This window comes from Bos grunniens, chromosome 5, assembly GCF_055505025.1.
Source record: "Bos grunniens cultivar Pamir isolate PY7600 chromosome 5, Bosgru_T2T1.0, whole genome shotgun sequence".
In the NCBI taxonomy this organism is placed as follows: Eukaryota; Metazoa; Chordata; class Mammalia; order Artiodactyla; family Bovidae; genus Bos; species Bos grunniens.
The window spans coordinates 52,511,070-52,526,369 of record NC_141169.1 but is presented as its reverse complement, the minus strand read 5'-3'; the positions used below and the strand labels follow the sequence as shown (position 1 = coordinate 52,526,369).

Below are 15,300 nucleotides of genomic sequence, written 5' to 3'. Positions count from 1 at the left end.
ACAGCAAAGAATATCCAATCCCATCACAATCAGTACCCCCTTTGTCATCACTCTTGATAAACTCACCCTGTGCAACTCAGAATCATCTGTATTTCTTCAAAGCGGGTAACCAGCAGTCCTAACACTGCCAATGATTTGAACAACTCTATTTTAGGAGATATTCACCACAAAGATCAGATACTTGACTGTTGCTTTGTCTTCAGGACTTGCAAAAATAGGACAAGTAATTTGCCTCCAAGTTCCCCCCCTAGCTAAGGAGTTATAGTTTGTACAGATGTTCACGAAGGTTGCATTTATTCACATATTGTCCTCACGATTTTCAGAAGAAAATAGCCACCTTTACTTTAGGTTTTCTTTTCTGGGCCATTCATTTAAGATTGGATTGGAAAGCTTCTTTGAGTTTTGCATTTAAAAAACAAAAACCAAACCAAAAAAATCACAGCAATTTACCATAATTAGCACTCCTAGAATCACTCAGCAGCAGGAAGTTCCTTACCCCAATTCTCAGTATTCCCACCTTCACCCAGTCTCTGGGCAACTGTTTAAGCAAATAAGCACTGAAGTTGGCCCTATCCTTAATCCATCAAAACCCCTAAGCTATAAACAACCCTACCATTTCTTTCACAATTCCTAAGTCAAGCTCCACTGTGGTTAACTCTTTGCATGTCTGAGTTATGATATTTTCCACTTACATAGCCCTTAAATTAATTCACCTTGGGGTATCAAATTAAATCCCATAGGAATTCATTGTTAGGCTTAGGTACAGGTACTGAAGATCACACCCAATCTTTAGAAAGCCCACACTCATCAAGCATCCAGTGAGCAAGGTTATCTGTCCTAGTTTATTTTCCGGGGCAGAACAAGAATAAAACCAGAGTTGGTGCCAGGGAAGCAGAAAGCAAGCATCAGGCCCAGACAGTGAGTCACAAATAGAACTGGGCATAAAACCAGAATTGATTACAGAGACTCTGAATGAGAGACATCAAGAACTTGAGAAGGTGAAACACCAGAACAGCAGCCAAGAAGCAACAAGCAAGGCTCTGAAGAGGAAAGTGAGCAATGAAAATGCAAACAACACAGGACACCAGAAAGGATGTAGAAAATCTTAAAAAAGAACCAAATGAAAGCCAAGCCAAAGTCAATGCCTCATCCCTACTTGCTAAGTGTTCTCATCCAGCTCTTATTTGAGGAAGAACTTAACAATTTTATCCAAACTCCACAGTGAAACTTACCGATACTGATAATTACTGATTTATCAAGTGCCTGTGTGCCTAGCATCATATGCATGTTATCTCATTTAAGCCTCAAAACAACTCTCTAGGCATTAATCAATACTCTATTTTATACATTAGAAATCCAAACTGCAGAAACGTATGTAACTTCTTAAGGTCACCCAAACAGTAAGAGCCCGAGCTGGGATTCAAAATGCTCATTGCTCTACAATATGCTATTTATGATGGAGTTTGTGCAAGCAAAATGCATGCAGTTCTCATTCTAGAACTGTGCTGTCCACTGCGGTCACCACTAGCCACATGTGGTTATCAAGCACTTAAACGGTAACTAGAGCCACATGTTGAAATGATGATATTTTGGATATAGATTTAAATAAAATACATGGTGAAAATTAATTTTCCCTCTTATTTTTTTATATGACTCAACAGTACATAAACTGAGAACTCCCAGATGGTCAAGCTGGATTTAGGAAAGGCAGAGGAACCAGAGATCAAATAGCCAACATCCACTGGAGCATAGAAAAAGCAAGAGAACTCCAGAAGAACATCTGCTTTATTGACTACTCTAAAGGTTTGACTGTGTGGATCACAACAAACTGTGGAAGATTCGTCCAGAGATGGGAATACCATCCTCATGGCAGAAAGTGAAGAGGAACTAAAGAGCCTCTTGATGAAGGTGAAACAAGAGATTGAAAAAGCTGGCTTAAAACTCAACATTCAAAAACGAAGATCATGGCATCCTGTCCCATCACTTCATGCCAAATAGATGGGGAAACAGTGGAAACAGTGGCTGACTTTAATTTTGGCCTCCAAAATCACTGCAGATGGTGACTGAAGCCATGAAATTAAAAGACACTGTCTCCTTGGAAGAAAAGCTGTGACAAACCTAGACAGTATATTAAAAAGCAGAGACATTACTTTGCTGACAAAGGTCCATCTAGTCAAAGGAATGGTTTTTCCAGTAGTCATGTATGGATGTGACATTTGGACTATAAAGAAAGCTAAGTGTTGAAGAATTGATGTTTTTGAACTGTGGTGTTGGAGAAGACTCTTGAGAGTCCCTTCAACTGCCAGGAGACCAAACCAGTCCATCCTAAAGGAAATCAGTCCTGAATATGCTAAAGCTAAAAGTCTAATACTTTGGCCACCTGATGCGAATAACTGACTTCTGATGCTGGAAAAGATTAAAGGCAGGAGGAGAAGGGGGTGACAGAAGATAAGATGGTTGGATGGCATCACTGACTTAAAGGATATGAGTTTGAGAAAGCTCTGGGAGATGCTGAAGGCCAGGGAAGCCTGTTGTGCCGCAGTTCATAAGGTTGCAAAGAGACACAACTGAGCTACTGAACAACAACAACTAGAAAAGTTAAATATATTCAATTAATATTTAATACTTATTCTATATACCTCATATTGCTGTTGATTATCTTAGAGCATAAATTCAGTCTTTCTTGAGTCCTTTTTAAAACAAAACATAGGACTTCCCTGGTGGTCCATTGGTTAACAATCTGCCTTGCAATGCAGGAGACACAGGCTCAATCCCTGGCCCAGGAAGATCCCACATGCCACAGAGCAACTAAAGCCCACAAGCCACAACTACTGAAGCCCGTGCACCCAGAGCCCATGTTCCACAACAGAAGCCACCACAATTAGAAGCCTGTGCACCACAACTTGGCTTCCCAGGTGGAGCAAGTGATAAAGAATCCGCCTGCCAATGTAGGAGACATAAGAGACTCTAGTTTGATCCCTCGGTTGGGAAGATCCCCTGGAGAAGGGAATGGCAACCCACTCCAGTATTCTTGCCTGGAGAATCCCATGGACAGAGGAGCTTGATGGGCTACAGTTTATGGTGTTGCAAAGACTGAGACATGACTGAAACAAAGCCTCTGCTTACCACAACTAGAGAAAGTCCACGCACACTAATGGAGACCCAGCAAGACCAAAAATACATAAATAATTAAATGAACTTAGAAAAAATAGAGTCTCCAAATAGGATTTTTTTTTTTTTACTTTACAATATTGAGGCAGGGGATGATTTGGGAGAATGGCATTAAAACAAATAGGACTTTAAATATATGCTTAGTTGCTCAGTCATGTCCAATTCTTTGTGACACCATGGATTGTAGTCCCGCAAGCTCCTCTGTCCATGGGATTTCCGAAGCAAAGAATACTGGAGCCGGTTGCCATTTCCTTCCCCATGGGATCTTCCCAACCCAGGGATCAAATCGATGTCTCTTGTATCACCTGCATTGCTGGCATATTCTTTTACCATCTGAGCCACCAGGGAAGCCCAAAGTTTTAGCTATGAAGAATATTCAGACAGGTAAAAAGCCAACAGAAAGTTCTAACTTTGCTCCTGATTTTACCTTCCTTGCTGGAATCACTCTGTTTACTGTAGCCACCAGCATCCAAGTACGGAAACAAACTCTTCTTTTATTTCCTCTTACAATAGCTAAGAAATTTCTGCCTCTTCCAAAAGGTATTTGAATGACCATGATAAAACAGAAGTGAATCACAGAAGATTCAAGGAATAGTAAAATAGACCTGATAACAGATCAGAGGTTTCTATTCTGACCTTAGTTAACTTGTATAAGAGCTTGGAAGCCTCACCCTACCTCAGTAAGGAAGCAGCCATGTAGGCCCGAGGTCACAGACTTGCAGAAACTTATAGAATCCTTTGCTGTTTATACAGATAAGAAGAACAGTTCTGGTGAACTACTAATACAAAAAGGAGTGGCCGTGTGTTCGGTAAATAGGTGACAGATGTCTGTCTTCAAAGAATCGAATCTCAAATTTTGAAAAATACTCTGCAGGGGATGGGATGAATTTATAGATTAGGGTTATCATATATATACTACTAAGTATAAAATGGGCTTCCCTGATGGCTTAAAAGGTAAAGAATCCACCTGCAGTGTGGTAGACCTGGGTTCGATCCCTGGGTCAGGAAGATCCCCTGGAAAAGGGAATGGCAACCCACTCCAGTATTCTTGCCTGAATAATCCCACAAACAGAGGAGGCTGGCAGGCTACAGTCCATGGGGTCACAAAGAATCGGATACAACTGAGGGACTAACACTTTCACTTTTCACGTATGGGAAATAGATAACTAATGAGAATCTACCGTATAGCATAGGGAACTCTGCTCTGTGGTGACCTAAATGCGAAGGAAATCCAAAAAAGAGAGGATATATGTATATGTATGGCTTATTCACTTTGCTGTGCAGTAGAAACTAACATAGTAGAAACTGTACAGTTGTAAATTAATGGTTTACAACATTGTAAACCAACTATATCCCAATAAAAATTTTTAAAAATTAAAAATAAGTAAATAAAATAAAAACTGTCCAATAATTGCTATGGAGGCAACTATGAACAATCTCCTCTCCTGGTTTTGAGGCTGTTGGCTTTAGTGCACTAGAATGAAAACCAAGTAAAGAAAGAAAAAAAGAACCAGGAAAGAAAATACACAGGCAAAGTACTAAAAAAGCTGAACTGGTCCTGATTGCTAGACAAAGTGTCCACCTTTATAGAACTCAAGAAATCAGCATCTTCAATTGACAGAGAAAACTTCCAACTTCTCTTAAAAGATTTTACAGATATGTATTGATTATTACATACATTAATCCCTGGAGACAGCTCTAATTCAATAGCTCTTGTTGGCACAGGGGGAAAAAAAAAATGGGAGATACTGAGAAAGAAATGTACTCCAAGCTTCAATATTTAATATGGCACTTTGAGGGATGTCCCAAAGTGGGTGATCCAGTGGTTAAGACTTTACCTTCCAATGCAGGGGGCAATCCCTGGTCAGGGAGTTAAGATCTCACATGCCTTGTAGTCAAGAAACTGAATCACAGAACAGAAGAACTGCTGTAACAAATTCAACAAAGACTTTAAAATGGGCCACATAAAAAAAAAGATAGCAGTTTAAAAGCCTGACTTCTTTTCCAGCCTCTGATGTCTGTGGATCACATCCTTCTGGTTCCTAGGATAGAAGTTAGGAGGATGTGAATGACAGGGAGCAAGTAGATCATGATCCCAACTTCTGTTTGTAACATTCTTTATTAATATTTGTTGTATGGCTTCACTTTCTCCGTAATTTGTTATGCAAATGAATGGGGTCAGCAAAAAATGAACCAAAGTCCTTTATGCACCAGAGCTACAATCTGGTTAGAAAACATATGCCTGGAAGGTAGCTATGCCCAGCCTGACTTCAGGACAGTCAGATGACGGGAGAAAGTAGATGCCATATCTTCACAACCCTTCACTAGAGCCCAACATCTGAGTCTTGAGAACTATTATTTCCTTGTATCCAGAATAGAGGTGACAAAAAAAAAAAAAAACTCTTTAAATAAGCACGTTTGGAAGCAGCTGTGTCACAAAGTAACTACAAGCACAGGACTGAAAGGGAAAGAGCAACTATATTTCCATCCCGACTGACTTGAAGCAGGACACAACCTTGCTGGAATTAGACTAAGTAGTCACTCCATCCCCTAACATCTCCAACATTCTAGAATTCTGTGGTTTGTGAAGGGAGAGATTTGTTCCTTTCATCTATCCTAAACAATTATAATAATACCATGCAAGAATGAGATCAGTCTTGACTATAGGCAAAAAGAGTGATAAAATTTGGGGATGCCAGGAAATCTACCCTAATCCCCCCTCTCTCTCCACACACCTGTCCCTGATGCTGTACCTTTAAAGATGAAAACCCACAGGTAGAATTTCACTAAGTATAAGGTGATAACAGTGTTCACTGTTTAGGATGAAGGCATTGAAATCAAACTTCATTTACTTCTTAATTTTGCCATGGGAAGTGGCATGTCTTTGGATCTAATATTAAATTTATGTAAAGGGTCTACAGTTTGTCTCACATGAGAGGAGGAAGACTCAAAATATGAGCATCATATTCACCATGTATGCATGCTAAGTTGCTTCAGTAATGTCTGACTCTTTGTGACACAATGGACTGCAGCCCGCTAGGCTTCTCTGTCCACTGGATTCTCCAGGCAAGAATACTGGAGTTGGTTGCCATGCCCTCCTCCAGAGGATCTTCCCAACCCAAGGACTGAACTTGTGTCTCTTATGTGCATTGACAGGAGGGTTCTTTACCACTAGCACTACCTGGTAAGCCCCACTTTCACCATACAGCTCCCCAAAGTTTGCACAACTCTCCAAAAGTGTGGGAGTTTGGGCAATTGCCTGAGTGTTCATAAGGTTGGAATCTATTATTTAGAAAGCCTAGTTATTGGAAGCCGTGAGTCCACTCTAAACCCCATGAAAATGATTAATGTTCTTCCAGTTAAAGACTCTCTTGGTCCGTCAATAAGCAGAGACTACCTAGCAGAAAATATTACATGTGGGAGACTTTCCTTCAAAAGAGATATCTAAAAATATCCTCATGGCTAGATTGTAGGACCTGCCATTACATTCTCAAGACTTCACCTTAATATTATCATATACCATTCACTGATTCCTTCAACTCGTACTTCAGTGAATGCTATATGCCAGGCAAGGGATCCAGAGTTGACAAGGAATTAGCTATACAAGGCTTTTAGTCTCTCTATAGCTGTTTTATAGTGGACATGATTTGGAACTTGCTCTAAACTCTGTTTCCCCAATTAACATAGTTTAAGATTTGGAAGGGACGACGAACTTATGTAGTCCACATATCTGTCAGTTCTCTCTGCAAGATCCCCACCAAGTGCCTGTTGCACGTGTTCTAGAAATCACCCCAAGCAAAGGAACTCAATTCCACCAATTAGGACAGACGCATTTTCCCAGTAGATCCTCATCCTAAGGCAAGCAAATCAAAGGCCCCATCCAAACGTGCATTTTTCAATACTAAGAGGACAGCTCTCACCTTTCTCTTGACTCATCTAAGTCCTCTCTGGGGACTTCAGTCATTCCTCATATGAAATGGCATGAAAATGTTTCTAACTGGAGTTATTCTCTTCTGTATAGGTTCCAATTTTTCTGTGTTCCTATTGAAAGATGAGATCCAGAGCTAAACATAATAAAAGGAGAATTTATATCATAATAATTTTTTTAAAATACACTTTGGGGTCTGATAGATCTGTGTTAGAACCTCAGCTCTAAAACTGCCAACTATTTTTGACTTTCATCAAGTTAATTAACCTCTCTGAGTCTGGTTCGCAACTTCTGTGTCCTAGGAATCAGAATGTTTCGTTACATTCCTCAAAGGTTGATTACAAGGTTTAAATGTGATGAGCATGTCTATTGTCCAGCATGGTATCTCACAAATAGCAAAGGTTTAATTAATGGTAGTTGTTTTTACAGTGTTATTATTTTTACTTTCTAGCTGTAATCCGACTAGACCAAAGTAAAGTGTGACTGTTAGGTCATCTTTGAAATTGTTGAACTTACTTAAAGACTCTCTATTGTCTTTTTTCATTTTTCACTTTTGGCTGCAATATTGTACTTTTGCTTTTTTATTTGCTGATTTTTTGGCTTGCTTTTGCTTTCATTCCACTATTATTTAGAAAAAAATTTCTGAGCATAGACATCTGAGCCACATGTTACAGTGAATCTGTAACACATGTTCAAAAAGATCACTTATTCCCAATTAGTAGAATCACTGTGAAAATTCCAAATTAATCTAAGATGCTCTCCATTTCTGCTTGAGAAATAATTTTAAAAGGATATACTTTAGGGTTTATGCTTCCTTATCCAAATTATGTACAGATGTTGCCTGGAAATGTATTCTTAATAGCTACATTAACTATGATAAGTTCACTCACATCATTGTCATTCATGTCTAATTAACCTAAATGCCCAACTGGGAGTAGTAAGAACTTGTACATGGCAAGGAGAGTGAGTCATGTGGATCTCCCAGCCCCCAGTCCTGCCATTAGAATATACAAGGATAAGAGAGAGAGATGAAGATGAGTGTTCAAGATCAACAGGGATAACTGTCAGAAGAACCTGGTAAGAACCCTAACAGCATAGATCAGAAGTCATTGGACATGGAGACATTTTAACAAGGAAAGCATTCATGAGATAATAAAATAGTATGAAAAAGCATGAAACTTCCCCTATGAGTCCAAGTCTAGATAGCATTTTGAAAGAAATACAAAACTTTTTTCATAGTTTTCAGCTGTCAAAAATTAAACATTTCATTTTTTAATAACAAGGTCAGGGTTATATCCAGTTCTTCATGTGGTATTCCTGAGGATAAAATACCCAGGCTCTACTTGATTATGTCCACTAGTGAGAGGCTCACTATCTCATAAGGCATAGCATTCTGCTGATGGACTATCTTTTGGTTAGACATTTGCTCATTTTATTAGATCAAACTCTGTACCCTCCTTAACTCCCTGGTATAATTGACCTCTGCTCACTAGAGTCACATATCAGGAAGCTCAATAGGTGGGAAATTGAGGGGAAAGGGCTGGTAGGTATTTGGACACATAGCATTTTTCCTGTTGCCCATTAAAGCAGGCCAGCCAACTTATTCCTACTAGAGAACAAGCCCTTTAGGGGCCTGAAAAAAAAAACAGAATGAGAATGTTTGTCTGTCCCTGGATATAAGTCTATCAAAGTCACACAATTCCTACATCAGACATAGATCTAAAGGCCCAAGAAGCCATGTGGTTAAAAAAGAAACACACACACACATACAATTTAGCCAACAGCAGGGAAAGCCTAGCCCAAAGAAAGAGAATCAATAGCTAAATTTTGGAAACAAAAAAGACAACCGTTCATTTAGAAGTTTCCTGAATCTTATGAACAAATGCAGTTCTAGAGAGACAGTAGTGTGTAGTTCAGGGGTTCCCGATTACATTGGGCTAAGAACCTGCTCATTTAAAATGCAAGCTACTGGGTTCCATGGGCTTCTCAGAAGGCACTAGTGGTAAGGGACCTGCTTGCCAATGCAGGAGATGCAAAGAGATGCAGGTTCAATTCCTGGGTCGGGAAGATCCCCTAGGGGAGGACATGGCAACCCATTCCAGTATTCTTGCCTGGAGAATCCCATGGACAGAGGAGTCCGGTGGGCTACAGTCCAGGAGTTGTAAATAGTTGGACACAATTGAAGCAATTTAGCAAGCACTGGGTTCTATCCTTAGAGTTTCTAATTCAATAAGTCCAGTGTGGGACCCAGGAGACTTCATATGTAACAAGGGCAGGCTCTTTGGTAAATATAGGTGCTATGATTAAGAGCTCTGGAGTCAGAAAGATGTGAGTTAATATTATACCTGGGTTTGCCAGTACCAACCATATTTCTTCTTTAGTAAAATGGAGATGATAATCATAGTTAACAATCTCTTTAAGGTGTTAAAAGAATGAAATAAGACAATGTGTGTAAAGCTATAACACAATGCTTATAAGAAAGTTATGACCAACCTAGATAGCATATTCAAAATCAGAGACATTACTTTGCCAACAAAGGTCTGTCTAGTCAAGGCTATGGTTTTTCCAGTGGTCATGTATGGATGTGAGAGTTGGACTGTGAAGAAAGCTGAGTGCCAAAGGAATGATGCTTTTGAACTGTGGTGTTGGAAAAGACTCTTGAGAGTCCCTTGGACTGCAAGGAGATCCAACCAGTCAATTCTAAAGGAGATCAGCCCTGGGTGTTCATTGGAAGGACTGATGCTAAAGCTGAAACTCCAGTACTTTGGCCACCTCATGAGAAGAGTTGACTCATTGGAAAAGACTCTGATGCTGGGAGGGATTGGGAGCAGGAGGAGAAGGGGACGACAGAGGATGAGATGGCTGGATGGCATCACTGACTCGATGGACGTGAGTCTGAGTGAACTCCGGGAGTTGGCGATGGATAGGGAGGCCTGGCGTGTTGCAATTCATGGGGTCACAAAGAGTCGGACATGACTGAGTGACTGAACTGAACTGAACTGAACTGACAGTAGCCCATTAAGTAATTTGCAGCAATCATCATTTTTTACTTTTCATTATTACAATGTGTGAATTTCAGTTTTCCCTCAAGGAATTACTTAAACCATCAATACCACTTTCCCTCTTGCCTTTCTTTTTCTGATGCTCTGTGTGAAATTCAGAAGGTATCTTTGGAAATAGGACATAGAAAAATCAACCAGAAAATGGTATATTTGATATTCAGTACACCTTTCATAGCCAACCTTTCCCTCTTTCAACTTGCCCTCTCCTAGACACCAGCCCATGATTTCTACTGCCATTTCTCTAAAACAAGCCTACTGGCATGTTGCACTTTTTGCCTAGAAAGCTCTTTTGACTGCCTTTCTGAATAAATATTTTCCATCTGTGAAACACTCAAATCAACCATCACCTCCCCAATGCAATCTTTCTGATCATCGTATTTTGTTTCATAATTATAATTGTATAATGGTAAATTTCTTCATTTATCTCATATGATCATTGAGTCTAAATCTGCAGTAAGAGTAGGAAATTGGGCAATAGGGCAGTATACAGTAGTTAATCACTCAACCCAAAACAATAAAAGTCTGTTTCAAATTGCTTAATATAGGCAAATACATTTTTGGTCTAGCTTATCAGTATTGTAATCTCAATTTTCCACTTCACTTTCTTGCTGTTGACTCACGTGAAAATTTCTCAGTCTCATTAGTTCATTACCAATATGAAATTATTATAAGCAAAATGTTTTAAAAAGTAATGAGCACATAGGCAATTTTTTAAGTACTTGAAACACCATCAAGCAATGAAATTAAAAGATCTATACTGTTGGTATAATATATAACTGATGTAACAAATCAGCACTAATTTAAATACTAATTGAGACAATGAATTATTAAATATTCATTCTTTCCTTGACAACTGAATAAATCGTTAAGTATACTTCATAGAATAATATGATCTTTTAATAATGTTATGATAATAAGTAAGTCATACAGGGCTTCCCAGGTGGCTCAGTGGTAAGGAATTTGCCTGCCAATGCAGGAGATGTGGGTTCAGTCCCTGGGTTGGGAAGATCCCTTAGAGAAGGAAATGGCAACCTACTCCAGTATTCTTGCGGGGAAAATCCCATAGACAGAGGAGACTGGGGGGCTACAGGCCATGGGGGCAGCAAAAGAGTCAGATATGATTTTGCGACTAAACAACAACAAAAGCTATACAGACTACTAGACAGCAATATTAAGATGCTATAAAAAAAAAAATGGAGAAGTGGAAAGTTGCCAGAGAAGTCTTCGTGAGAAGATACAGACTTAAAGAAGATGAAAGAGTAGCCGAGCAAATATGTGGGGCAAAAATTCCTTTTGGAAATGCCAATACAAGAGGCAACAGTGTGACAGGTGGGTTTGGAGGCCAATGTGGTTAGAGCAGAACTGGAAGAAAATGAAGTAGTAGGAGCCAAAATTCAAAAGAAAAAGGTGGACCAGGTCATAATGGGACTTATTGGCCTTTATGAGGAATTGGCTTATTGGCTTTTACTCTGAGTGGTAAAGAGAACTACAGGAGTGTTTGAGCAGAGGAATGACTGAGGTGTTAAATTCATACTCTGGCCTGCTTGACTGAGACATATTGTGAAGTAGGGAAGGGAGCAAGGGAGCCAGCAAGGAGACTGTGTACTAATCCAGGTCAGAATGATGGTGACAGAAGTCAGAGCGATGACAGTGGAGGTGGTGAGAAGTGGCCAGATGCTGGATATAATTTGAAGGTAGAATCAGAAGTCTTACTGATCGATTGAATGTGGCTGAAGGCAGAGTATGAAGACTTACCATTAGATTGAATGTGAGTATTAGAAAAAGAGTACTCAAGGTTGACTTCAAGGTTTTGGAAAATAGAACTGCCACTATCAAAGATGGAAAGGGCTATCAGCTGTCTATCAGCTCTTCATGTGGAATTGTTGGATTAAGCAATCTAATACAAAAGTGAGAATTAGATACTATGACTATGGGTGAGTATATACAGAAGAGAAAACAGGATTAAAAACTGAGCCCAAGACCTCACAAACACTGAGTATTTAGGGAAAAGAGAAGCAACCAGTAAAGGAGACTGAGAAAAAATGAAGCAGGATAGAAGAGTGTGGTATCCTTTAAGTCAAATAAAGAAAGAGTATCAGGGAGAAGCGTGTGATCAGTTATGTCAAATGCTGTTAATTCTTCAAGGAAGATGAGGACTAAGAACTGAATATTGGCATTAGCCATGTGTAAGTCTTTGGTTATCTTATTTATTTATTTTGGGGGCGCTGCACCAAGAGCACGTGGGATCTTAGTTCCCTGACCAGGAATGGAACATGCACCGCCAGCAGCAGAAGTTTGGAGTCTTAACAACTGGACTGCTGGGGTAGTCCCTGGTTATCTTAACTAGAGCAGATTTAAATAAGAGGGAACACAAAGACCATATTATATTTGTTATAAGAGAAACACGCAAATATTTTACATCACTCTAAAACAAAATTAAAGTTAGAAAATATTTAGAGTCACTGCCCTACATTACACATGAAAAAGAAGTCTAAGAGTTTTCATCACATGGAAAAAAATTATTTTCTATTTCCTTAATGTTGTATCTACATGATATAGATGATGGGTGTTCACTAAACTTACTGTGGCAATCACTTTGCAATGTACGTAAGTCACATCATTATGCTGTGTACCTTAAACCCACACAGTTCTGTATGTCAGTTATAGCTCAATAAAATTGGAAGGGTTAAAAAGAGAGAGAGAATGGAAGAAGAGCAAGATTTCTTCAAAGGGAGGTAAAATGATGGAACTGGTGGGGAACTGTGGCAAAAATTACTTTATATTTCCAGTTTTTTAAGGAATCTCCACACTGTTCTCCATAGTGGCTGTACTAGTTTGCATTCCCACCAACAGTGTAAGAGGGTTCCCTTTTCTCCACACCCTCTCCAGCATTTATTATTTGTAGACTTTTGGATCGCAGCCATTCTGACTGGTGTGAAATGGTACCTCATAGTGGTTTTGATTTGCATTTCTCTGATAATGAGTGATGTTAAGCATCTTTTCATGTGTTTGTTAGCCATCTGTATGTCTTCTTTGGAGAAATGTCTATTTAGTTCTTTGGCCCATTTTTTGACACTGGGACGACCCAGAGGGATGGTGTGGGGAGGGAGGAGGGAGGAGGGTTCAGGATGGGGAACACATGTATGCCTGTGGTGGATTCATTTTGATATTTAGCAAAACTAATACAATTATGTAAAGTTTAAAACTAAAATAAAATTTTAAAAAATTACTTTAAAAATCCTGCATAAATTACTGAATGTTATGTTTGCTGGTAAAAAAATGATCCACTTGAGAAGTAATTAACTGATGATGGAAAAAGAAGGGAGAATCCATAATTATGTCCTTGGGAGATGGGAGGTGAGGTTCATTGTTCCAATGAGTAAGTGGAGGGACTGGCTTTAGGTATGAACAGAGATAATTCATCTATAGCAATGGTTCACAATGCTGGCAGGACAGAAACACCCCCTGGAGAGTCTTTTAAAAATGCAATGCCCAGGTAGGTTCTAGTTTAACTGATCTAGTGCAGGAGCTGAGGCATCAATAGTTTTATAAAACCTCCATGTGATTCTAACTGTGCCAACAGGATTGACAGCAATGCTCTACAGTGGAGGAAGGAAGGTAGAGGGTGATGGGTGGGTAGACGTGCTGGTGAAAGTTCTCTGCTGATTCCTCAGTTTTCTGAGAGACTCAGGAAGCAAGGCCTTCAGAGAAGAATGGGGATGAGGAAGGGGTTCTGGCCTTTGAGAAGGGAGGGAAAATGGTGAAATAGACATGTGGAGAGTAGAAGACAGCATGATTGCCAAGAAGCATTCAAGACCCATTTGAGGTATATGGTTACATATTTAAAGAGACACCAGTCAACTTGTTTCACTCTTGCCTCAATCAGCAAAACCCAACATTCAAAAAACTAAGATCATGGCATCTGATCCCATGGCAAATAGACGGAGAAACAATGGAAATAATGACAGACTTTATTTTCTTGGGCTCCAAAATCACTGGAGATGGTGACTGCAGCCATGAAATTAAAAGATGCTTTCTCCTTGGAAGAAAAGCTATGACCAACCTAGACAACATATTAAAAAGCAGAGACATTACTTTGCCAACAAAGGTCCTTCTAGTCAAAGGAATCGTTTTTCCAGTAGTTATGTATGGATGTGAGATTTGGACTATAAAGAAAGTTGAGCGCTGAAGAATTGATGCTTTTGAACTGTGGTGTTGGAGAAGACTCTTGAGAGTCCCTTGGATAGCAAGGAGACCAAATCAGTCCATCCTAAAGGAGATCAGTCCTGGGTGTTCATTGGAAGGACTGATGCTGAAGCTGAAACTCCAATACTTTGGCCACCTGATACGAAGAACTGACTCACTTAAAAGGACCCTGATGCTGGGAAAGATTGAAGGCGGGAGGAGAAAGGGACGACAGAGAATGAAATGGTTGGATGGCATCACTGACTCAACGGACATGAGTTTGACCAAGCTCCAGGAGTTGGTGATGGACAGAGAAGCCTGGCGTGCTGCAGTCCATGGGGTCACAAGGAGTCGGACACGACTGAGTGACTGAACTGAAAAATCAGCTGGGCCAGTGCAGAAACAGAGAAGTTTGATTTAAAGAAGTTTATGCTTCTCCGAGGAAGTATAAAGATGCAAAAGAAGGGCAATTCAAGAACAAAGGCAAGGTAGTGAGTGTATAAACTGACCATGGGATTAAAATTAGGTAGAGAGGGCTGAGAGGATAAAGAGACTGGAGGATAGTAAAAAGTTGGTATGATTAATGGGTTGAAGATCCTGGAGGGGTTGAAGGGCTAATGAAGGATATTAGAAGGATTTCAGTATAGAAAAAGGAATTAAATTAAAAGGCCATGGATGGTAGTCAGAAAGTAGCCCAGCTGAAATTGAAATTGTGTGTGGGTTATAGTTATCAATAGTGCCAAGGCCTGAGGATGACCTGGGATTAAATGGCTGAAGTAGGAAGCATGACAAACTATTAGAGAAAGGGAGTTTAAGAAACCAAGCTGTCAGAACTTCTCTGGTAGCTTAGTAGTTAAGACTCCATGTTTTAAGGCAGCGGGTGTGGATTCAACCCCTGTTCGGGTAACTAAGAGCCTGCATGACGTGTGACTTGGCCAAAAAGTTTTTAAAAAA

At 39.7% G+C, this 15,300-nt stretch overlaps 1 protein-coding gene across 17 annotated transcripts in view; it reads right to left on the bottom strand.

Moving 5' to 3' along the window:
* TAFA2 (TAFA chemokine like family member 2) overlaps positions 1-15,300 on the bottom strand; it is a 563,996-nt gene that overhangs the window by 223,565 nt on the left and 325,131 nt on the right. For 4 of the 17 annotated variants that reach the window (XR_015163864.1, XM_086400248.1, XM_086400258.1 and 1 more), the window contains exon 2: positions 7,092-7,212. The exons of 12 other annotated variants lie outside the window; for them this stretch is intronic. Coding sequence is in view for 2 of the 5 variants with exons in the window: in XM_086400248.1 (XP_086256374.1) it covers positions 7,092-7,135 (44 nt within the window). In the remaining 3 variants the exon portion in view is untranslated. Of the gene's footprint in view, positions 1-7,091; positions 7,213-15,300 lie in introns of those variants that run through there. One more of the 17 variants, XM_086400263.1, reaches the window with a different exon arrangement.